Below are 23,620 nucleotides of genomic sequence, written 5' to 3'. Positions count from 1 at the left end.
ACTGCAAAAAAGGTGAAACGGTAAAAGGTGGAGGAGGGGATAAGAAGGGAACGAAGAGGTAGCAGGCAGGCAGGCAGAAAAAAAAAGAAGCAGTTGAGGGAATGAGGTGAGAAAGAAAGAATGGGGGAAGGACGAAAGAGTGACGGGTGAGACAAGGCGGCTGAGCCACTGGCGGCTGCAAATCCAAAGGGAAGCCCTCGACGGTTGACTGGCTCTGGCCCGCAGATGGCAAATATGTCACTCAACTCAACAACTCTTCTTGAACTTCCAGAAGAAGGGGAGGGGAAAGTAAGGAACGACTGGGGGTGGGAAGGGAATCAAGAAAGAAGGAGGAAAATGAAGCTGTTTTCTTTCTCTTCTCTCTGCTCTGGTCAATCAGGGGTGAAACCTAGCACTGATGGCTTTTTCTCGATATTATTAGTAGGGGGCGTCTAGCTCGAGCACAGACCGGCCGGCGATCCTCGAGTCCCCTTTTTCCCACGATGATGATAATCAAAACATTCCACCGTCTATGCCCTCTGAAACAGCTCGGTCGGGTCCAAAAAGTGGAATTGCGATGCTGGGCTGAAGGCTCGAAATGATACCATGAGTAATCGAGGTAGATAAAGTGCTGCTGATCGTCGGGGTGCACCTGATGCTATACACAGTACTTTCTTCATCAGACGGGTCTCTACACCGGAAATCAAGAATGGCCCTGACAGAATCACACCCTTACTTGCGACAATCTTTGCTTTTTATTGCCAAGTTTGATTGTGAAGCTAAGATTTAAGAGAGAAGATCCCAGGACAGAACAAAGCGACTAATCGCAACTATCTCACTATGTCTTAGAAAGCTATCCACTTTGTGCTGCTCATCCAACACTCGCAACTGTGTGCGTACTCGATTTCGTCCCAAATACGTCCAACCATTGACCCTTGAGGATCCAGCACGAGCTATTAATTACGTTCCTGAAGCCGTGGAGCGGCAACCTGCACGTCACTGATATGTACTTACTCCATTGGATGTGATCTGGAAACCATGATCTGGGCCCTGGCAGGGTTGAGCTTCAACGGTCTCCCCACCTGCCACCCAGCTTTTCCATGACTACGCGCCCAATCTACCCCATACACTGTTAACCGCTGGCAACGAAATAGTCAGCGATCAAACTCGCAATGAATCAGATGTAATAAAGCTTTTGACTACAATATGTTAGCTCAATTTCCCCTGACGCCGTTTCCCCACTCTACAATTTCAGCAACGGCAGGACCATGCCGTCAAAATTCATCTTATTTACTCTCATGTTGACATGCATATTAATTCTAGCATTTTCAGACAATGGCAATTTCACACAATACCGTTGCCGAGTACTGCAACACAATAAACAACGGCGTAAGCAGCTGAGCTCATCTCATCTCAGCGCAGCACAATGGAATTTCCACAGCAGCTCCACAGCCGCGATCTAGCTTGGCCAGCGTGTGCCTGTCTAACCCACAAGCGAGCGTAAATTTAGCAACACCGAACTCCATTCGCGGTGCAGGTGCATGCATCCATTCTTCGAATCATGCTTCTAGGAAGGAAATGTCGGTGTCTAAATGGCAATGTGCCCACCGCCACATAACTATCAGAGTAGTTTAGCTCAAGCTGAGCCTCAAGTGGGTGAACAAGACACTGCCCCATTCAATTCAACCCCTCGGTCGGGGCTAGTCAATAAACCTCAGGCAGCCGTTTTTCCACTCGGTCAAGAGGTCACATGCTCCCAGGCAGTGAATTCTCACGTTACCCCATATATCCCTAGCATATTGATTGTCGCGTGGTCTGAATGCTTATCGCTTTAAAGAAATCAATAGGTGGGTTCATGCGATGAACCTTAAATCTAATATGTCGCAGTAAGGGATATTGAACATATATTCAAGTAGCATTTGGTACCTACATGAAAGTACCTTAAGCAAGCAGACATATACTGTGACATTAAAACAAGGGTCTAGATGACATAAAGTCGAATGTTTCCCTGCTTGACTTAAACACTCTACAAAAATCAGGTCTCTTCTAAATGAAGCCAACTGACCCTTCATCACCAATCAATGACCCTAAAAGTAGCCAGTACTGCGACAACCACCAGACCTACAATACTACCCAGAATGAAGGACAAGTTACACAACATACAGACAATTTCTATAAAGCCATCATTGAACACTATACGGAGTACAAAGTAATCGATTAAAATCATACCCACGAGTGCAATCATTACCACAACCACCCAGCCCGAGCCACAGACCCAGCAAACCCAACCCAGCCAACTTACGGTCTAGAATTTCTCATATCCTCCCCATCCACAGAACCCAGTACCCCGAATCCATGGAACAGCAGTAAGGGTCCATCCATAGCTACTCTACCTTCCTACCTACCAATACCTACCAGCACACACAGAACAATTTGCAGTGTTGCAAGTGCAGGAGTACAATTTGCACCCACCAATCCCGAAAATTCATCCCCACCCATAACCAATTGCCATGATTGAACTGAACTGCCACAAAATTCTCTAGAACCCGAAGAACCCGACTTCGCCATTCTTCCACCGTATTTCCTCTTTCGTTCTTTCCCGTGGGTTTATTTGATACACACATGCATAACAGTCAGTACCAACTAACTACACTTTATTCTATTTTGTTTCGTTTCCTACTTTCATTACAGTTATTCTGTATACATACATACGTACATACTATATAATAATCACCATCATGAATAGTTATATACATAGTTACGCTTACAATAAATCCTTTCTTACTCGCTATGCGAAGTATAATTTCTCTCGGCTGGTATCCGATAAAATTTACAATTACTTACCTAAACCCCATTATTCACGGCAACTGGTCTACGAGAATACGAGGCTAGTTCTAGCAGATAAGAGAAGTATCCACTTGTCCGAGTAAGTAAAAGTAGTCTAATTTGGTGTGGTAACTGGGTGGGTTGTTCGAGAATAATTTCAGGCACGGGTCGGCTTTTACAGTTTTACTATGTGGGCATTACCACTACCTGCAGGGTCTACTTTACTGGCGGAGGGATGACTTCCGTTGGTGAGGAGCCATTGATTCGTGTACGAAGTAGGCAATAGGAAACGACGAATTCAGCCAGGCAACGCCATAAATTATATTGCTATGCTAATCATAATAATAACTAAGGTAATGAGGGGAAAAACTATGCATAATCCGTACATCGTATGTACACCCGCCCTTTCTCATTCTCATCTGCTCTGCAGGTGCTCTTACGCGGGCCTGCGCGACTTCGTGTATACACGAAAACTGCGGGTCAAAATATTATAGTACATTAAAAGAAATAGAGGGTATCGAGCGGAGTGAGCGCTTTTCAGTGCTCTTGCTCCTTCTTCTCCTCATAGGCCGGGGGCGCGGTAGGAGCATCCGGGTCATCGGCGTCGAGCGCATTGAGCTGGTCTTCCTGGTCATTGAGGTGGTGGTACACCAGCCAGAAGATGATACCCGCAACGAACGAGGCGCAAGCCAGACCCACGAACATCCACATGATGGCCGGGTCATAGGCAGCAGGGGTCAGTGCCTCGGCCAGAGCGGAACCAAAGGCGTTGGTGAGCAGGTACATCGACTGCACGAAGGACTTCATCGACGGAGGAGCCTTGGTGTAGGCGTACTCCAATCCAGACACGGACGCGAAAATCTCAGACAGACCAATGAACACATAGGCAGGGGTCTGAATGGCAATGTGCACGTGGTTGCCGGTGGTGGACCCATCAACCTCCGAAGCAGCACATCCGGGGTGCTCGTAGCAGGGTCCAGCAGAGTAAATAAGGTGCTGGACAATGGCCGCGTACATCATCGCCAAAGAGGCAACAACGAAACCCAGGGAGATACGAGTGATGGGACGGAAGCGGATGCGCAAGCGACGCAGCAGGGGGTAGATAAGGGTCTCCAAGACGGGGATGAAGACGATGATGGAGATGGGATCAAAGTTCTGCATCAAGTCGTTCGGGATTCCGTGACCTTCCATCTGACCGGCCTGGGTGACAAAGTTGCTGGAGAACTGGCCGTAAACAACCCAGTAGATCGGGTAGAAACAGAACACACGGCAAGCGACCAACGCACGCTTGAGCTCGTCGATGAAGTGATCGTCCCAGGGCAGGTTGGTCCTTGTGCCGTTGTTGGCCGCCTGCCAGCTGGGCTTGGGGGCATCCATGTTGCGGTTGACAACCATGATCCACAGAGCCTTGAAGGCGTCGGTGATAATGGAGCCCTGGGGAGGGCGGACAACGTAGTACTTGCGGCCGAAGATGAGCACCATGGTACCAACGGCGAACATGCACAAGCAAAGCAGATAACCAGACCAGAAGCCAATGTACTTCTCCATGTAAGGAGTGGCCAACAGAGACAGCGATCCCACGTTGATACAGCCGTAGAAGATCATGTAAATGCGCTGAATCGTGAGGGAAGGGTCAATGACAACCCGCTCACCCTTCTTGGTGGTGGACATGGCCATCTTCTTGCGCTTGTACTGGTCGGCAATCAGAGGAGCAACATTACTCTTGATACCACCCGTTCCCAGACCGATGATCAGGATAGACACGATGAAGCCACCAACACCGGCTCCATGGTGAAGAGCGGTCGGGATGGACGTGCAAACCAAGATGAGCAGACCGACCAAGTAGATGATACAGAAAACCACGATGGTCTTGTATTTACCGAGGTACTGATCAGCGACAATGGCACCGATGATGGGGGTAACTTGGGCAAATGTCAGCCAGCGATCCCGCGTATTTATGCAGTAGTAGACGAACCATAACACCAGAACTGGAAGAAAGTGGTGAGACCAGTGGCTCCTTGATGACCCATGCCTAGGGCACCGCGTCCCTCACTTCCATCCAGAGGACGATCAACGTAGTTCTGGAACATGCCAGACATTCCGTAGTAGGTGAAACGCTCGCACAGCTCGACAACGGCGACAAGCCATGCGGAAATAGGCAGATGCTCCGCAACATGGCGAAGAGTAGCGACTTCCTCAGCGTTGGGTTCTTCGCCATCGGGGGTGGGACCGAGGCCCTTTTCGCTAGCCTCCGTGAATGCCGACTTTTCGTTCACAATCGATTCGGTGCCGTGGCCCTGTTGTTGCGGCCTGGGATATCCATTAGTACGGGGATGAGGGGGAGCGAAATTCGAGTGAGCTGTGACGGAATGGTGACTCACGAGTCACCGACACGGGAGATGGACAAGCCCACAGGAAGGGTAAAAATCAAACACAAATAAGGGTAGTGGACACTTACTGAGTGATCTCAGCCTCATGATCTCCAGACATCTTTGCGGGACCAGGCAGGAAAATCCCAAGGGCGAGTGGGAGGATTTGAGCGCAGATTTTCCTCTGGAAAGATGAGAGGCACGAGATACTCGCGAGGGAAACAGCGCACACCTTATATCTCCTAGTGGTGGGAGATATAGAGAGGTAGCCGAAGCGGGACCGTTCCTGACCCTGGGACCAATGGCCACCAGGACAGGGCCCGTTTGTGGTCAAGTGAGAATCTGAATCATTATAACCGAGGAAAGAGTCCGGGCGCAACCCAGAGCCCGGAGGCAACAATCGATATGACAATAATTGACAAGCAGCGTTAAGCATCAGCCGAGATGGCAAAAGATGGCGGTGATTGGCCCATCGCCCGCAGAGCCCGGCGACATCTTGGGACGCCAAGAAGTCGGAGTTTGCCGGTGAGAGGCCGAATTCCTTCCAGAGTTTCCACTCCCTCGTGGCTTCCCCTCACCATATTTTTTCCCAATTTTCTGCGTCTCCTCGTCCCTGTTCGCGTTTGTCCACGGTGATCGACAAGAGTGCTTCAATCCTCAAAGATCCGTCAATAAGCGAAATCCCTTGCCTCCATGCAAGCCTCCCAAATCAATTGGCATGCGGAATGGCCTCCGCAACAAAATTTCCACCGTTTTGTCTGACGCCAAGCAGGACCAGGACTAAATCGTTCGTGCCGTCGGTAGGACCACCAGATGCGGAACATGTTAGGTAACATAAATCATTAAGCTGCTAACTCGCAGATAAGTCTGGCGTGTCTCATTCGTAGTCCGGCGGAGTACGACTCTTCCTCCGTTGATGTTCTCGCAGGGCGCAAAGGGGGCGCGCGCATGGTCGGCTCATTGTGTGTAATTTCCCCCGCTCATGCGACAGACGATCAGCAGCAGATGGTTGCAACGTCGGGCTTCCCCGCGCCGTGGTTGACTCGATGCATGATTCTGTATGGAGCGCATGTAGATTGGGACCCATCAGTCCATTGTCCTTCCCTGATAACCGTAGGATGTAGCGTGTCTTGGCCACAGCTGTGCTTATCTCCTTCGATTCCTGTCGGATGTCCGGTGGAAGAACGTGGCAAGTGAGGCAATTGAGGCAATTGTGCTATTCGATCATGATGGTGGAAAGGATGGGATCATGACTGTAACCTGGGGAATTAGTTCATTAGACATCCATTGAGGTATGCAGTCCAGGATGTAGCTATGAGCATGGTCGCAATGGCCTCAGATGCGACTGCTGGTGCTCACGGCGCGACAGTAGAGACAGACTCTCGAGACATTCCTAATTGGGGGTGGAGTTCATAGCCGACCGGCTCAAGCCGCCCAGAATAGGTCAGAGGCGGAGTTGCCTGGACTGATCATCCGGGCTATCGTATGGAGTAGTGGCCATCAGGCAATCTCTGGGGTTGGATTTCTAATGCACTTCCCAGAGTACTTCAACTCCTCTGCTGTTAAGAGTAAGTGAACAACATCACTTGTGTCTGGTGAAAGGGGAGGAAAAAAGCAGGCAGCAGGCAGCAGAGCGCGGAAGGAGCGAGCCCCGTTCAGGTTAAGTATCCTTAAACCCCTCCTAAGTCCGACTTCGCCCTCCCAACAACCACTGATTCGTCATCCGCTGGCTTTGACCTTTTCCGCCCATATTGACCGATGGACAGCCAACGATATCTCCGAACCTGCTGTGATTGCCCTTGCAGTGTCTTCTTATCTGGCCAATACCACGCACTAGGCTCCAATGACTCCGATCTCCGTCCGACCTGTTGTCACAATTAAGCTTAGTCTGGATGACGTGCTTATCAATCTCGAAGTTGGAGCCGGCAATTGGATGCATTGCATTCAGGCTGGCGAAGCGAAAGGCGATCTTAATATATGTCAAGATCCGTCACCGACTTGGGTCTAATGACTCGACACTAAGAGCACCTGCAGCAGTGCAGTTCGGCTCCAAGACAATCATTCTCCGCACGCGGCTGGTCGCCTACACGGGCTTGGCTTGAGAAGAAGTGGCAGGAGGAATACGCGACCATAGCGATCTTCAATATCCTTTTGACTCATAGTCAAGTGTGAGGGGATCTTCAGTCCAAGAGGTCCTTCAGCTCTTACTTGACCTTGGGAGTCATTCCAATTTACAGTCTAGCAACCCCCGATGCCGCAACACCTCAGCCGGGAGCCAAGCCATCTGGATTCGAGGCTCTTCAATCAGAGTGTTTGAGATGCTGTGTACGGCAGCCTATTGGGCATCAAGCAACGCTTTATTGCTCTTAAAGTAGGCGATCATTCTTGTCCTGCTCCACAACTCCACACATCGGTGCGAAATACGAGACTGTGAGTCAACACCGTCTTTTCATTTACTAAGGAACTATAATACAGAGTCATGCAAACTTGGAAGCATCTCATTGAAGGGAAGGGCGTCCAAACGCTAAACATAGCGGGGATATCTCGGTGTTATTCCGTCGCAGGTGGAGAGTACCTTGAGGCCGTAACGGTTGAGCAGGGCGCCGCAGCGCATTCAGCTATACACTTCTTACATCTATCTATTAAGAACAGAAAGAGGCAGAAGAGAAGGCATATGATAAAAAGGGAAGGAGTATCCTAGTAGCAAATAAAGGCCACATGGCTTATTAGCATGGCTTATTAGCCGGGGAGAAGCAGGATGTCCCCGGCTCGGACTCGAACCGAAGCCATATCCCAGGTATAATGAATGGGACGAGCAAATGGGTATAACTGAAGCTCTGACCAGTGAGCTGCAGGGTTTGACTCCACTTTTCACCTATATTGGCTAGTGTGCTACGGACAGAAGCTACCTTATTAAGGCCAGTCACCGAGCAGTTGAGTCTCAACTTGAGACGCGTACTCAGAATTGGCCTGAAAACTGTCATGAATATCGTCCGTAAATGAACGAATAGATAAACCATGACCCTGGGAGGAATAAGAGGGGGAGTCGGAACCACGGCACTACCTCGTAAGGATTGGTGTAGGAATAAAAATGTGCCTCTGGCACCGGGAGCGGCGGGAAGCTTCGGACAAACTCCATGAATGACTCAGGAATACTATCCATGGAACTAGGGAAAGAATTTGACTGTTTGTTGATTGGCTGTCTACTAGTATGGTTTGTGTGTGCGCCCCCGACAAAAATGAAAAACGAAAAAACAAGTGCCCCCACGCGGGATTGAACCGCGGACCTCTTCATGGCAGTATTGGTGATACGAGTGAAGCGCTCTACCACTGAGCTACAAGGGCTGACTTGTTGAAAAACGCCTCTCAACATTAATCTATATCCTACTAATTCATTTAGGAGCGTTTGTACACCATCAACTTTTGTTCATGAGACGTGGTTGCATGTAACTTGGACACTGCTACTCTGTAGGTATTTTATTGGCAGCTGAAATATGCCGAAGGATTATCTAGTTTTTGGAAAGAGGTATTTTTGATGGGGAAAGCGTCTCACTCGGCTTTGTCTATGAATAAAGGTGGCCATTTCTTCTCTTCTTGTGCTTTGTTCACTTCACTGGGTTAGACTAGGTCAATTCATATATGAACAAGGTTTTTGGGACCTGGGGTTAATTACTAGCTTTGCATTGTAGCTATCTTTGATATAGGCAGTTGCCTGTCACACTCACAAAATCTCTCGTCGTGACAGCACTGATCGACATTCCTTGATTACGATCGTAACCTGCTCTAGCCCTACGGGACGCTAGGCCGTTCAAAATATATATCATGATGGCGTCCGAAACACCGACAAGGAAACAACTAATAGTCCTACCATTACCAATCATGTAGTTTCCTCGGAATTAATCACATAGCCGAGTTAAGTTCGGGCCTGGATACCCTACGTGGAAATATGATCGAAATAAAAACAGGGATCCTGTTACTGACGAGGGAAAGAAATAAGTCATGTCCGAGAACGCAAGTAATACCCCGCCCAAAAAACCTTGGAAAGCCAGCAAAAGAGAGAGACTAAGGGAACAGAATTCGGAGGAAAGATATCAGTAGAAAATGATCCAGAAATAAGTGGGATGTCTCTCCACAGGCGACCGTCGAACTTAGCGACATTTTTACACCTCAGTAGAGCACGTCTAGTCACCCTTCCCAGTAAGAATAGAGTATCTCCGCAGGTACTAGTGTAAATTTCGACTGACGCGTTGAGGGAACATGGTAAGTGATATGAGGATAAAATCTGATATGATCTATCTGATCAAGATACTCTGACTGAGTGGGTAGTATGGTGGTTGTGATATTCTCTAGGGTGTTCGTGTCTTACTAAATAGTGTTAACTGAATCCTACTACCACAGAGACTTGTACAAGTATGGTAATACTAAATCCAAGTCAAGTATAGACTCTCTCATTGAGGTTTAAAAGTGATACACGGACCGATGCATGCTAACTTACCCATACCTCAACTGATATCTATAAGAGAACCGCAATCCGAAAATATTCAGATATCCAGAAGATAAGATAGCTAAGGGTCAACATATAGATAACAAAGCAACCGATCCCTGTGCGTTCTGTGCTTAATTTGCCCAGTCCGCTTCCCGCATAAGATCCCTTCTAAGATGAGATTAGCAGGTAGATCCAGGATTGAATTTAGGGGCTTTGGCTCGGGTTAATTTGCATTTTAATCGGCGAAGCTTAAATGTTGAGTAGATAATTTAGGTTGCGCAAATAAAGTTTTTGGTATATCAGTCAAGGGTATTGATAGGGATTTTCACATTAAGGGTGTGTTGGAAGTCTATTACGTCTTACAGGCCATTCTTATAGACATAGAATCATCAGCTGTTTGTAATATGTTCTTGAAAGCGTGAATTGTTGACATCTCTCATTTGACCAGATGCAAGCCATAGCGCAAAATTACCGCTTGCTTCCACGCCCGAGAAATAACCAATATGCTGTATATATGCCTCGTAATTATGTTATGCGTCCTTCACATTTCATGTCCGTATGCTTCATGTACAATACCCCAAACAAAGCGCACCTTTTTCCCCTTGAAGAGGTCTTCAAAAGTAACCCTCTTCCAGCTCCGTTCGTAACGCACTAGATCTTATACTTCAAGACCTTGCCAGTCTTCGCTAATCTAGCCGCACAGAGCAGACAGAACCCAACGAGCATCGAGCACGCCGCGAAGAGCTGCGCATATACATAGCGGCCATTGTCCCTCGTGATCAGAACACCAGCGATAGGCGGACCTGTCAGAACGGCAAAACTGACGATTGTCTACACCCATGTTAGTCACCAAATTTTCCCTTCCTTGCAACTGGTTGAAAAAGGGAGGGAAACTCACGAAAATCATCCCCATCCTAACACCCGCTTTCTGCAAATCAGTCGTCAAGCTACTCAACGTAGCCGGGAACATTCCCTGCAAACCATTTCCCACAATGCCATAAACAACCGTCCATGCATAAAGCCCCGAGATAGACGTAACGCCGATCATGGCAAAAGCGCAAATAATCGAGAACAGGGTAACCACAATAAGAATATTCATCGGTCCGGTATACCGATCAGCCAGGTACGCAGGGACCGGACGACCTATAATACCCAGACCGTTCAAAATAAGAGTAAAGGTGAGCGACTCCTCCTGAGAGATGTTGATAATCGCAACACCAAACGAGCTCAGGTAATAGAAAGCGAAATAAACACCCCAGAAGGTCAAGAAGATGCCGACCGCAAACAAAGTGTAAGATGGTTCCTTGAAAGCGGCGAGTTCAATGAGAGGGCCTGTTTTCCGAGGGGGCACTCTCGGTCTGGCTAGGATGTTGCAGATGATTAGACAGGCTAGGGTGAAGAAACCGAAGACTCGCATCGTCCAGCCGTAGCCGATCTGTGGGATCAGGTGCTGGAACATGACGGTGAAGATTAGGCCTCCTGTGGCGCTGCCGCAGGCGCAGATGCCGACGGCGAGCATTTTGCGCTTTGCGAAGTAGGTGGATGTTACTGAGAGGGCTGGACAGAATAGACATCCGTTGCCGATGCCGCAGCAGATTCCTTGCGCGAGGAATATTTGGTAGTATTCGGTTGATATGGAGGCCATGAACATGCCGAGGACGCTGAGGATGGTTCCGACCACTGTAGTAATTAGCATATATCTTCAATTGCGGGGATGTCATAGTTTGGAAGCCATAAGCCCGAGATGCATCTGCGGGAAGAAGAAATACTCACCAAAAACCGGCCGAAAATAACCCGCATCAGTGAACCTCCCCGTAAAAGTACCAATGAAGAAGACAATGAAGACCTGAACGCTCCCAATCCACGAAACATCCGAATCCGAGCGATTAAGAAAGTCGACATAATACGTCTGAAAGATACCAAACGAATTCATATAGCCCCTGGCCCTATTTCAGCATACTTTTCACATTACGGCCAGCACAAAGTGTAACCACGCTCCTGGAGGAACCAATTGAGCTTTCACGCGTGCAAAAGCAACGCATTGGAACCTACCAGGTATTCATAATAATCAAGTGTCCCACTAGGACTTGTGTCCATGCGAGAGCTCCGCCGTCTGGGGGAGGACCGGGGTCTTTCCAACTTGCGACGCTTTGTGATTTTGAGAGTATACCCCATTTTTTCTCTTTGATGGTTTCATTGTTGATTGTCTTTTCGTCGAACTCGGTTATAGCTTCTGGGTATGCTTCGACACTGCTATTGTCGGTCATGTTGGTGGTGTTAATGGGTGGTGTCGGCGGGTTGGTTATTAGAATAGTATGGGTATGATAGTCGCAATTGGATCGCGAATTGATTGATTATTTGGTAGAAAGGTAATTAGACAAATCTACAATGTAAATGATTAGCACGAATGGTTTAAGAACGTAAACCAACATACCTATTATGTCGCATATATTGCATCTATGAAAAGAATTGGCCGTTACAATTGCATAGTTATAAAAGAACAAAGACATGCAGACTAGAGAGTGATTTCCAGTCGTAAAGATAAAAAAAACAAAATGACTCAATAATAGTGGTCTTAATGCGGCGTGGCGAGAAATATTTCCTCGTAGTCCGGTTTCGGACTAGTCCATGTTACAGGGCGCGGAGATGAAAGAATTTCCTGAAGAAGCAAGTCAGCAGAGACGCTTGGATCCGAAGCAAATTGACGGTGAAGTGCCTAGACTTGGTTACCCTAACTTCCCTAAGATCGACTAAGATATAGTCTCCAGACACTAAGATAAGTCTAGACACGTCACCGTAATCGGGGTGGGGCATGTATCTGCCCTTCCCCGATGTTACTCTACCATCCCACTCCATACACTAAGACTGCGGACAAAGTACTTCAGATAGCATCTTGCCACGATAAGCACTAACCTGTCGATCGACAGTAACAGGGAATCAAAAGGTACAGAAAAGGGCTTAATTGAGGGGTAATGTGAACAGGGATCAGGTACCAGGTCCAAGCTCAACTGATAAGGGTATTGTGTTCTAATAAAATGGGCAAATGCCCTGGTATACCTCCGTAGAAAGGACACCTCTTCTTGTCTCTTCTGAACATAGCAAATCCAGTCTCTCTGATTCTTTGACTACTAGCAATGGCTTCGCCACAAACCATCTACCTCGCCGTCAGTCAGGCACACACCCTCGCCAGCACCCCGGAGACTGTCCAGGCATTGTCCCAGCAATGTCGGCAAGCAGCCAAGCAGACCCCATCGCCCGATCTGATTCTCTTCCCGGAAGCTTACATTGGGGGCTATCCTCGTGGGGCGACCTTTGGAGCCAAGGTGGGATCTCGAGACGATGAAGGCAGAGAACAATACCTGAACTACTTCAAGGATGCGGTGGATCTGGGCGATACGCCTGAAGGAGCGGGGGAGAAGTGGGTGAGAAGGGAATTGGAGGGGCAGGACGGGAGTGGAAGTGGAGTCCGAAGGGGCGATGGAATCCGCGAGGAGCTGGAACTAGTGGCTCGCGAGACGGGTATCTTCATCGTCACTGGATTGGTTGAGAGGGCTGGGGGGACTCTTTATTGTGCGGTAGTATATGTCTGTCCCAAGTTGGGAGGTGAGTATCCGCATGTACTTTTGGATGTGGAGTGTGGAAGCTGACATGATGCTATTATCTACACAGTGATTGGCAAGCGGAGAAAGGTCATGCCGGTAAGTATCCCTTCTTGTATTGATATGGTATTAGGCTGACCAGCACTAGACAGGAAGTGAGCGTCTGGTTTGGGGCCAGGGGCAGCCCTCGTCGCTCCGTGCTGTGACAACCACCATCAAAGGCGTGAAACTCACCCTGGCAGCTGCAATTTGCTGGGAGAACTACATGCCGCTGTTGAGGCACTCCCTCTACAGCCAGAACGTCAACCTCTACCTTGCACCCACAGCCGATCAGCGCGACGCTTGGGCCCCTCTCATGAGAACCATTGCCTGCGAGGGTAGATGCTTCGTCTTGAGTGCCAACCAATGCCACAGGAAGAAGGACCAACCCGCTTGGGTTTATGGGGAAAAGTCCGAGAGTGAGGAATTTGCCACCAGAGGTGGTTCTTGCATCGTAGCTCCGAGCGGGGATATGCTGAAAGGGCCGCTGTGGGAGGAAGTAGACGGCATGATGATGGTTGGGGTGGATTTCGATGATTGTCTGAGATACAGATTGGATTCGGATGCTGCTGGAAGTTATTCGAGGTATGCAAGTGTCCTACAGAAATTTTGGAGTGTTGCTAATTCGGTTGAGCAGAAACGATTCGTTCAAGTTGATTGTGAATGGACTTGATATTAGTCCTCCTCTTTAGAGGGTAAGTATGATACTTAGCTTACTTGAACAATACACGTCTGTGATACTGTATTTGCATCCAGAATACACATTTGAAAAAAATGTAATCTAATTGTATAAGACCCCGACTCTACATACCACAAAGTATAGTTTCTATCTATTTCTGGTGGCTGTTCTACAACTGTGTTTCTCGTAACAAACATCCAAAATAGTCTTAAGCTCATACTGCATAATACCGATTACCCTTCTATCCCCTGCACCATCAATCTATACCTCCCAAGTCTATATACCCAACCCACTCAACACTATACAACAGTATACGAAACCCTGCTAACCCCCTTCGACCTCGAAATCTTCTTCACCTCAATCCTCCCGACCAAACTACAATCCGTAACATGTGTCCCTCCACAAGGATAACTTCCCAACCCCTCCATCTCCACGACTCTCCCCAGCGTCTCACCCTCCGGCAACGCAAACCCCTCCGCTACGAAGCACTTCTCCATCAACTCCTCCATGGACCACCAATGAATCCTAACAGGACTCGCCGACTTCACAAACTCATCCGTCTTCGCCTGAATAAGCTCCTTATGCTTCCCCTCCAACGTGCCCTCAAACGAAACCGATGCCGACCCCGGATAATGCGACGCCTTCGACTCCTTCACCGGGGGAAGCACACCCTCGCGACACAGCGCATGGATCGCCAAACTCATGACATGTCCAGCAGTATGGAGCCGAGAGTGCAGGTTCCGCTTCTCAGCGTCCACGTGCTGCTGGACTTCCTCTCCGGAATCAAACTGCGTAGTCCCGACCGGGACGAAGCGGCCCAAGTGCAGGATCTGATTGCCCTGGGCTGGTTGGCGGACGGATTTTACCTCGAAGATGGAAGCTGCTTTGGGCGCTACCTCCGTGGTCATAGTTCCCGTGTCTGAGGGTTGGCCACCGCCTTGGACGTGGAAGATCGTGGAGTCTGTCACCACAGCATGCTCGATCTCTGGGGAGTCTTTGGCGAGAGCTTGGTCTGCCTCTGGGAGGTTGGAGACTGGAATTATGGAGAGAATTTTGGCCCCATGGAGCAGCAGTTGTCCGTCTTGCTGGTAGATGAGCTTTGTGGATTCGGACATCTATTAATTTGTCAGGTTGAGGCCCCGGATTATGCTGACTAGGAGATTTAGACGTACTGTGATTGGGCTAGATCTGCCGATGCGATGTTGGGTGCAGTAGAGTCTTTGGGTGGGCACACGCTGGGATAAAGATAGTCAGAAACGTAGCTGACGGTGCATTTGTGTGTAAATAATATCCAAAACTTATGGTAGATTTAGAAGATAAGTGGTGGAGTATTGGGTGCTAAGCAGGGTATATGTACCTGATAGACGGGGGTGGTCCGAGCTTCTGGCTAATGTAACAACCAGTCCTTGTCACTGTCAGGGCGTGTCCGCGCTAATGTATGTAAGATTTGTAACAGATCATTATCGGTTTGGTCACACTTTCATTGTAACCATAAAGAGGCGAATAGCGAAATACATTTTTTCTCTGAAAGCTATAGCGAAAGGTTCTATTACGAAAAAATCTCTGAACTAAACAACATCCCTTTTTCATACTCGTTATACTCTAATGAAACTAAATACGCGATAGCAATTCCTGCCCCTGTTCCCATTGGTCCCGATCCCTGATATACCGCGGATTTTTCGCCACAATGGAGCAAGGCAAGAAACGCGAATGGTCAATGTCGTAAGTTATGCTCCCACTGACACCATCCAAAGCGGCAACAATAGCGGCCTCGCACATGGTATGACACCGATGACCCCAGCGACCGGCAATCGCCTCCCGGATCCATTTCTGCTCCAGCTGCTGCTTCAACTCCAGGGTATCAGTCTCCAGCGTAGCAAGCTCGAGGTGCCGAAGCGCATCCATAATGATCGCAGCGGCCGGTGCCTCGCGAATCTCCAATGCCTTGTCATCCGTCGAGAGGAACTCGAGCCCGACGAATCGGCCATGACCGAACTTGCCTACCTCCTTGTTCAGGAGGGCAATGGCGTCGATAAGGGGGAGCTCATCGCCGTTGATGGAGGAGAGATTGCCGTTCTCGAAGCTCAGGGTGAGCTTCTCGGGGGCGTAGTCACCGCTGCGCCGCGTCCATTCGTAGGCTTCTTCGGGGATGTTGAAACCCTCCGGGTCACCTAGCGGACCGTCTTCGAACTCACGGCACCACAGGTTCTCGTCTCCGCTTAGCTTGCGCTCAGCCATGATTGACAGTCCAGCTGCGGATAGCTCTGAGGCTTTCTTCTCGCGCGAGGTCACGGAGTGGACGTAAGGGCTTCCGAATTTGCCAGAGAAGCCGTAGAGACGAATGCAGTTGTTGAGGCGGGGAAGACTGTTCTGGGACAAGTTTGCAGTGTGGAGGAGCAAGCCTGCATTCACAGAATTGGCGTAGTCTGTGATCAGACGAGCGATGACCGGACGGGTGATGGAGCTACTGATGGGAAACATGCGCATGTATGATGCGTGAGCGCGAATGGCTGGCATGACTCCATCTTTGACGAACAGCTCGCGACCATCGAGACACTTGAACGATGCTCCGAAGTGAGCAGCGTGTTTGGTAAGTCCTGCCTCGTCTACAGGAGCTCCAACATCTACCGCGACGGCATGGATGTTGGTGTAGCCAAGCTGCTGGAGCTTGAGGAGCAGGTAGGTGCTGTCCAGGCCACCACTGAACATGGTGACGACGGGTGCATCCTTCTTGTCGAAGTCTGCAAGGTGACCAAAGCTTTCAATGGGCCGCCGTTCTTGTTGGGAACGGACCAGCGCGGCCTGGGCCGTGACTGCATCAATGGCACCGTGACCGTTGGATAGTACGGTCATTGTGTTGAGGTATGTGATGAAAGAACAAAGGGTGAATGGAAAAGAGAATGAAGAATGACTTGGACGTTGTTACTGAGATTGCGATGTCTAACAATAACTGGAGGTTTATATCACTACCATGATGGGTAATTATACTACCGCGGGACGTACTTTTCTCACTTTGCTCATACAGCCATCACTCTTACACTTCACATTTAGTCACCCTAGCCAATTCCCTTTTCTCTATTAGCTGCATCAGAATACGAGTCCCCTCATCTCAGCAAGTCCAGATCTTCGGCGATGGCAATCTGCAGCAAGCATCTAGGCTTCATCTTCATCTGCAGGCGCTGTAGCCTCTCACTAGCAGATGTAACCCATAATACGGACATTGCCGTCTCCAGGTGAATACCGTTTCGTGCTATACAACCGTGCTAAATCTGGGGGCCGTTTCACTGCAGAGAAGTGGAGCAGGAGATCTAGCCCGTTACTAGCTGATCCCCAGTCATATTAATATGAGGTATATACAGTGCACCGACATCGGGTTCATCCCGGCACTTACAGGATCGATTTACGTGTTCGGCTTTTTAGCTGCTAAAAAGCCCTGATAGGAATTATCAGGTGATGCATGTGATGTGGGGAAAGAAATGCAGGGGGTGAATAGCTTATACATAGCCTCATCAATGGGGTTAATATGTTGTGTTTTTTATGAAGAGTAAGCCCTAAACTGCTTCGGGTGATATTAGTTGTGGCGATAGTTGTGGGGTAGGACGGCTACAAGCGCGGACTACTGTTGCCGAGAGGTATCTAGATTGAGTCTGAAGAATCATAATACTATTACCTGCTTTCCTCGTTGATACACTTATTGTCAACTAAGTATGCATGCCTTTAGAGACGTCGGCTCTATCCGCCTATCATTGCCTTGAAGTTCCTAAGCTAGAGGCCTCCCGGGCAAAAGCACCAACTACATGGTCCTTCTAGTGCCTACTAAGTAGAATCCTCAGCGCTTTGACCACGGATCTCCGAATCCTTCAAGCCTCTCCCTTTGTAATATCAAAAGGTAATCTCATTTGCCTCCTGATATCTACCGAACAAGCTCAGATCATTGCCTGAAAAGGAAGGCGTTACAGATTTGCCATTAGCAGATCAACAGATCCCGCTAATGATCCTTCATACTCGACAAAAGTACTGTACAGTAGTTATGCTTAGCTGCTTAGTAGTGCTTACGCATAGTAGTGGCTGTATCCGTGTAATACAAGCAAGTAACCAATCATTCAGTTGATCGATCAATCCTTTGTATAGCTAACTAATGTGCGTTTCATATCTTCTCTCGCTTGAGAAGACAACTTCCTGTTCGAGCAAACATCCCGAGCAAGTCGTCGTCTCATAGTTGCCATCACCCAGCCGTGGACCAGATCCTGAAGATGATTTCGCGATCTAGAACAGCTAGCAAGGTAGTATCAACACTTAGCGAACACGAGGATGGAATCGTCTATCCTTCTACGGGTTACATCGGGATGAATCACGCCATTGCAGAGCCGTCTCTGAGTTTCTGGCCCCTTAGCCATGGTGGAAGTAGGAAAGAGACTTGAGAGTCTGTATACATCGGACAATGATGCTGTATACTTGCCGTGGCCATCACGAGAGGGCCAACCCCAGGCGCATATAAGAAGCTCGGAAGCTGCAAGTTCTCTGGCATCAAAGTAACAAATCAACTCATCTTTCTCTAACCGGAGACACTTTCTTCAAGCGTTCTTTCCCCCTTCAAAAGTTCAACATGGCCATCACCGAGCCCATCCTCGTTGCGGAGTCTCTCCCAACCATCGAGCTCGACCTTCTCCGAGCAGACAATGAAACGGAGAACAAGAGACTCCTCAGCGTCTGCCAGAACTATGGTTTCTTCTACCTCAACATGACCAGCGATCCCGAGCTCTGCCAGCTCTGGGAAGACATGCTGTCTATCATGAAGGAGTACTTCGAGCAGCCCCTTGATATCAAGATGCAGGATGCCCGCAACGATGACAACTTCGGGTAAGTCACATCACCCAACCCATCCTGCATTATCACCACCACTGACCATCCCAGCTACGAGCCCATGGGCACCGAAGAAGGCCCCAAGCCCAAGACCCGAGACGGCTACGAATCCCTCAAGGTATGATACTCCCCCTTTCTACATCCACCCCATCTATACTAACATCCACAGTTCTCCCGCCGCGAATACCTCAAGGACTCAACCGACCTCACCACCAGCATCCGCACCAAATCCACCCCCTTCTTCAACTTCATCAACCAAGCCCATACCATCACCCTCCTCATCCTCTCGCGCCTCTCCACTCAACTAGGTCTCACCGGCTCCTCCCGCTTCGAAACCTACCACGCCGACCCCGGCCCGTCCACCTCAACCCTCGGTATCCTGCGCTACCCCAAGCACGAAGCCGGAATCAGCGAGCCCACCAGCGTCGGCCACAACCAGCACACCGACGTCGGCACGCTCACCTTCTTGCTTGCAGCGCAATGGGGTCTGCAGTACTGCTCCCCCCAAACGAAGCGCTGGGAATTCATCGAGCCTCGTGCTGGCCACGCCATCATCAACGTCGGCGATAGTCTTCGCTTCCCGTCGGGTGGGGAGCTGGCCAGTGTGGTGCATCGTGTTGTGCCGTTGAAGGAAACGCAGGAGGAGGACCGTTACAGTATTGCGTACTTTTTGAGGCCGAATGATGATGTCACCTTTAGGGATGCGACGGGCAAGATGTGGTCGGCGAAGGAGTGGCATGATTTCAAGTTTGATGTGTTTAAGAGCCCGAGTACGTTGGATGCTAAGGGGAGGTTTTTGACGGGGATGATGCTCGAGGAGGAGAGGGGGAGGTGGGTTGGTGTTGCTGGGGAGGGAGGTGTGGCGGTTGCTGTGTGATTGGAGTTCATTCTTTTGTTTTGGGATTAGTTATTCAGTTAGATAAAATGGTGGATGGGTATGTTAAAATGTATGTTGTGAGGCTGCTATAGTATTGACTACATGCAGACTCTGGATTACAATATCTCGCTGTATAATTACATAAACCCCGCAGAGTAGCCAATTTAGCACTGAGATGTTGCACTACTTAGACTTCAATGTTCATTACGTCTTCTAAATGCTAAATCAATCTCATAGTCAAGATATAAGGGTTCTATCTAGGCGTTATCGTTTCGTATCATGGTGTTAGTCCAGGCCTAAAAATTACTATATACTATTCTTACAACATTTTGGCAGTTTTGCGACTATGCAGCCAGAGGTTCTATAGTGATATCCTTGGATATTACCCCCTTGTAGAAATCACCTACTTGCGATAGTGCTATGGTCAACGCACCATTTGTGCTGGAAGTGAAAAAGGAGCAAGATCCTTTGAGGTCCACGATTCAACTCAAATTAGATCAGAAACATGGCATATGAAAGATGGAAAGCAATTAAGGCCACGAAGATAGAGGTGTACAAATGGGAGAGGAACAAGATATGAATGGGTTTTTGCCGCAGGTGACGTTAGGGAAAACCGAACTGAACTGACAGTGGCGTACTTTCATTCTAGGCAATGAATTTAGAGGAAACAACGATGGCCGGTGTTTAAAAACCCACTGCGCTGATTAAAGCGATATATCGCGTCTACTTAGAGCAGACGGAGGGGCATATCGTAACCGATGACCAAGTCCAAGATTAGACAGGCAACGGGAGCCGGAGAATTCTAGAGAGGTATAATGCAGACCGTAGGCGTCAAAGCTGCCAGTAATGTGCCAGCCACCACCCCATGCACTATGGTCAAGCGCAGCGCCTGAACTTTCACATTGATAGATTGTTTCCAGGAAAAGGATCCAGGAAATAATACAGGGCCTTGGTATTATCGTTGATATGCGATTATGCACTTATCCCTGTCCTTCGGGCCAAGTTGGGCATTGATGCATCTAATATGGATTCCCCCACTTAAGACGCGACGCATGGCATTTACGGAATACTCATATCATTATTTACCCTCTCCCAACTGTGATCGGTTTTACCTAGCTAGAGCAAAATAAGTTATTGTCTGAACCACAGTCAGAGTTCATTAATCAAACATTCCCCCCTTTCCCTCTCCATTGAAAGGTTCCCCCGATATCCAAAGGTTTACCTGTCATGTATTGGTCACCAAAACAGAATAGGACTGTCAGCCTTGTGAACGAAGGGGAAGACGAGAAAGATGAAGAGATATGCCCACTTTGCAATTGCCTGAATAACGTGTCAGTTTCGCATGAGACACCGTCAGGAAGAGATGCTGGGATTAATTTCGAGAATTGCAACATGAACAAGTCGAGGGTTCAGGCTGCCTATTTCCACAAAGCTTGCCATAAGTGTCCCGATATATCTCAGGATTCACTCTGCGTGGTATGCAAACACACGAGGCTCAGGCACCTAATACATTGTTTACTTTTAGCCGACTCTCTCACTCACAAAGAAGTGCTGAATCGCTCTAATCCATACCCATGCAGTCTGGATAATATTACCCTGAACTTAGGATGCGCCTTAGCCTTAGAAGAACGCTCCGGTTACTGCGATACCTGCCGGATTTTTTCAGGGGCGGCCAAAGAGGTGATGGGACAAACAAACTTATCACCCGATTTAGAGTGCTACATATCAGTAAATAAATCTGCAGTCACGTTTGGAGGCGTCAAGTGCAGTTTCGCTATCTATTTGTATCTGAAACCCTCGCAACAAAATTTGAAGTTAAATGCGCCATCACAGCGGTTGCGGTGTGCGTATACTCTTGGATATCACAGGGCTTTCACTAGTCACAGGCCAGTGAGTGATGACTAACCAAATGCAGGGGACAAGTTCTTTATCGGGACAATAGAGCCTACCCATGGCCATCGCCTGGTTTCTACACCTATACCCCAACAAGCGGTCGACTGGCAGAAGGTCTCCAAGTGGGTGAGAGACTGCCACTACTCTGATGAGCACAAGAGTTCTTGCCAGATGAAGCCTGATGTCTCACAAATAAGTGGGCTTCGGGTAATTGACACCAGACAAAGGTGCATTACAATTGCCCCTGCGGCGTGTCAATATGCAGCTTTGAGCTATGTGTGGGGGGCCGTGAACAGCCTCTTGCAGGCAACGACGGCAAACATAGATCACCTGTCTGTGGAAGGCTCTCTGAACAGCGATCGTCTACCTCGAACAATTGATGATGCCATTGTTGCTTGCAGGAAATTGGGGATAGATTATCTTTGGGTTGATTGTCTTTGCATATTGCAGGATGAACACCCTATCCAGAAAGCCTACTGGCTCGATTCTATGGGAGCAATCTACGCACAGTCATGTGTAACAATCGTTGCTCTAGCCGGAGAAAATGCCGACCACGGCCTTCCTGGAGTAAACAAAGTCAGTCGACTGACATGCTGGTCTGGAAAAGTACAGGGGGTATACCTGATTGCCACACCCCCAAGCTACTCTTATTGTTTACGAAATTCGAAGTGGGCTACCAGGGGTTGGACGTTTCAAGAGGCAGCACTCTCAACACGACGGCTTTTGTTTTCCGACACCAGAGCTTTCTATGAATGTTGCCACACCGAGAAACTCCAAGCTGAGTCTCATGCAAGTAATTATGTTGAAAGAAACGCAGGGATTCCTCTATTGTCTTACGAAAGGATGGTAGAGGATTTCACAAAGAGGGATCTCACCTGTGAGAGTGATGTGCTTCGCGCATTCGCAGGCGTTCTACACACGGGTTGGGGACAAGAGTGTTATTATGGACTACCCCTGAGAATCTTCGGTAATGCAATTCTCTGGACGGCAGTGAACAAAATTCATCCCAGAAGGCATGCAGCACCTGGTGATGTGTTTCCCACCTGGTCGTGGTCTTCAATTAAAGGACCCATCGAGATGTGTAAAGAATTCCGGGTATCCCTAGCAATTTGGGCAATCCCCTCTAGGTCGAGTCATCAACTAGATCTGCAATTCATCACATATAGTGTATGGGACGCAGGTGAACTCGAGGAACCAAAGAAACTGGAGTCCGAGAACGAGGTTGACGAAGAGGAGAAAGTGTTATGCTCAATTGAAATAAGACGAAGACTTGCTGTGATGATGGCCTGGAAGTGTGGATGTTTCTCGGGGTCTTTGCCGAGTATACTCAACAATAGAGCCATATTGGAAGATTACGAAAGTATTCTTGGCAAATGGAGATCGCTTGCACAGCTTTATGAAGAGGCTCATGGATTGTTAGGGGGTAACATGCGTGAACAAGATATGAACGTGCGGTTTCCTTCATATATGCGTCAAGGATGTTCTTCTGGATCCATCTTGGTATATACGCAATCACTGAATGTCAACCACCTGAATATGGTTAAGAGATATTCGGGTATTGTCGGCTGGGAGGCTCAGGAGGTGTTCGTTATTGAAGTCGGCGATTTCGTGGCCGAAATAATCGTTGGCTCACTCAACATGGAACGAATCAACCTTGTTCAACAAACAAACCCCAGTTCTCACTTTACCTTTCTCGCTCTCTCTGTCAAACCCAATTGTTGTGCCATGCCTTTGTGTATCCATGCGATACCGCCAGAGCACGTTACGTGGGATGATTCTGCGTATTCAAGTACGATTCACAATATTTTCAAACCCCCCGTAGTTGAACTCATGCTCGTGGAGACGGAAAACGGCGTTAGTCGGCGTGTTGGGCTGGCATGGACCTATCTAAAGCGTTGGATAGATCAGAACCGTCAGTTCCGTACATTTCACCTTGTGTAGAATGAGAAGAATTGAATCCAGAAAGTCTGATATTTGGGTAATTGCTTTGAGGTCCGGCCTTGATGTACC

At 48.6% G+C, this 23,620-nt stretch overlaps 6 protein-coding genes and 1 non-coding gene across 7 annotated transcripts; 3 read left to right on the top strand and 4 right to left on the bottom strand.

Moving 5' to 3' along the window:
* Nucleotides 1-3,342: 3,342 nt before the first annotated feature.
* Nucleotides 3,343-5,295, bottom strand: AtWU_03656 (peptide MFS transporter; the record flags this gene model as incomplete). Its single annotated transcript, XM_035498768.1, has 3 exons — nt 3,343-4,727; nt 4,781-5,115; nt 5,264-5,295. 3 exons carry the CDS (start codon nt 5,293-5,295, stop codon nt 3,343-3,345), a joined length of 1,752 nt encoding a protein of 583 aa, XP_035354661.1.
* A 3,138-nt stretch (nt 5,296-8,433) lies between these two features.
* Nucleotides 8,434-8,519, bottom strand: AtWU_t83. Its single transcript is given in 2 exon segments — nt 8,434-8,469; nt 8,484-8,519. It is a non-coding gene; the product is annotated as a tRNA-Thr (tRNA).
* Nucleotides 8,520-10,311: 1,792 nt separating this feature from the next.
* AtWU_03655 (MFS monocarboxylate transporter) lies at nt 10,312-11,927 on the bottom strand (the record flags this gene model as incomplete). Its single annotated transcript, XM_035498767.1, has 4 exons — nt 10,312-10,491; nt 10,559-11,340; nt 11,434-11,600; nt 11,713-11,927. The coding sequence occupies 4 exons, from the start codon at nt 11,925-11,927 to the stop codon at nt 10,312-10,314; spliced, it is 1,344 nt and encodes a 447-aa protein (XP_035354660.1).
* An 867-nt stretch (nt 11,928-12,794) lies between these two features.
* AtWU_03654 (hydrolase) lies at nt 12,795-13,990 on the top strand (the record flags this gene model as incomplete). Its single annotated transcript, XM_035498766.1, has 4 exons — nt 12,795-13,263; nt 13,330-13,358; nt 13,408-13,883; nt 13,936-13,990. The coding sequence occupies 4 exons, from the start codon at nt 12,795-12,797 to the stop codon at nt 13,988-13,990; spliced, it is 1,029 nt and encodes a 342-aa protein (XP_035354659.1).
* Nucleotides 13,991-14,276: 286 nt separating this feature from the next.
* Nucleotides 14,277-16,830, bottom strand: AtWU_03653 (putative alanine--tRNA ligase; the record flags this gene model as incomplete). Its single annotated transcript, XM_035498765.1, has 3 exons — nt 14,277-15,092; nt 15,150-15,212; nt 15,721-16,830. 3 exons carry the CDS (start codon nt 16,828-16,830, stop codon nt 14,277-14,279), a joined length of 1,989 nt encoding a protein of 662 aa, XP_035354658.1.
* Nucleotides 16,831-18,583: 1,753 nt separating this feature from the next.
* On the top strand, nt 18,584-19,717 carry AtWU_03652 (clavaminate synthase-like protein; the record flags this gene model as incomplete). The annotated part of the gene is made up of 3 exons (XM_035498764.1): nt 18,584-18,837; nt 18,892-18,958; nt 19,010-19,717. The coding sequence occupies 3 exons, from the start codon at nt 18,584-18,586 to the stop codon at nt 19,715-19,717; spliced, it is 1,029 nt and encodes a 342-aa protein (XP_035354657.1).
* A 2,736-nt stretch (nt 19,718-22,453) lies between these two features.
* Nucleotides 22,454-23,551, top strand: AtWU_03651 (HET-domain-containing protein; the record flags this gene model as incomplete). The annotated part of the gene is made up of 1 exon (XM_035498763.1): nt 22,454-23,551. The coding sequence occupies one exon, from the start codon at nt 22,454-22,456 to the stop codon at nt 23,549-23,551; it is 1,098 nt and encodes a 365-aa protein (XP_035354656.1).
* Nucleotides 23,552-23,620: the final 69 nt, after the last annotated feature.

Source organism: Aspergillus tubingensis, assembly GCF_013340325.1.
Source record: "Aspergillus tubingensis WU-2223L DNA, scaffold_5, whole genome shotgun sequence".
NCBI classification, from domain to species: Eukaryota; Fungi; Ascomycota; class Eurotiomycetes; order Eurotiales; family Aspergillaceae; genus Aspergillus; species Aspergillus tubingensis.
Note: the sequence above shows the minus strand (reverse complement) of the source record. Positions and strands in the feature narration are given on the sequence as shown.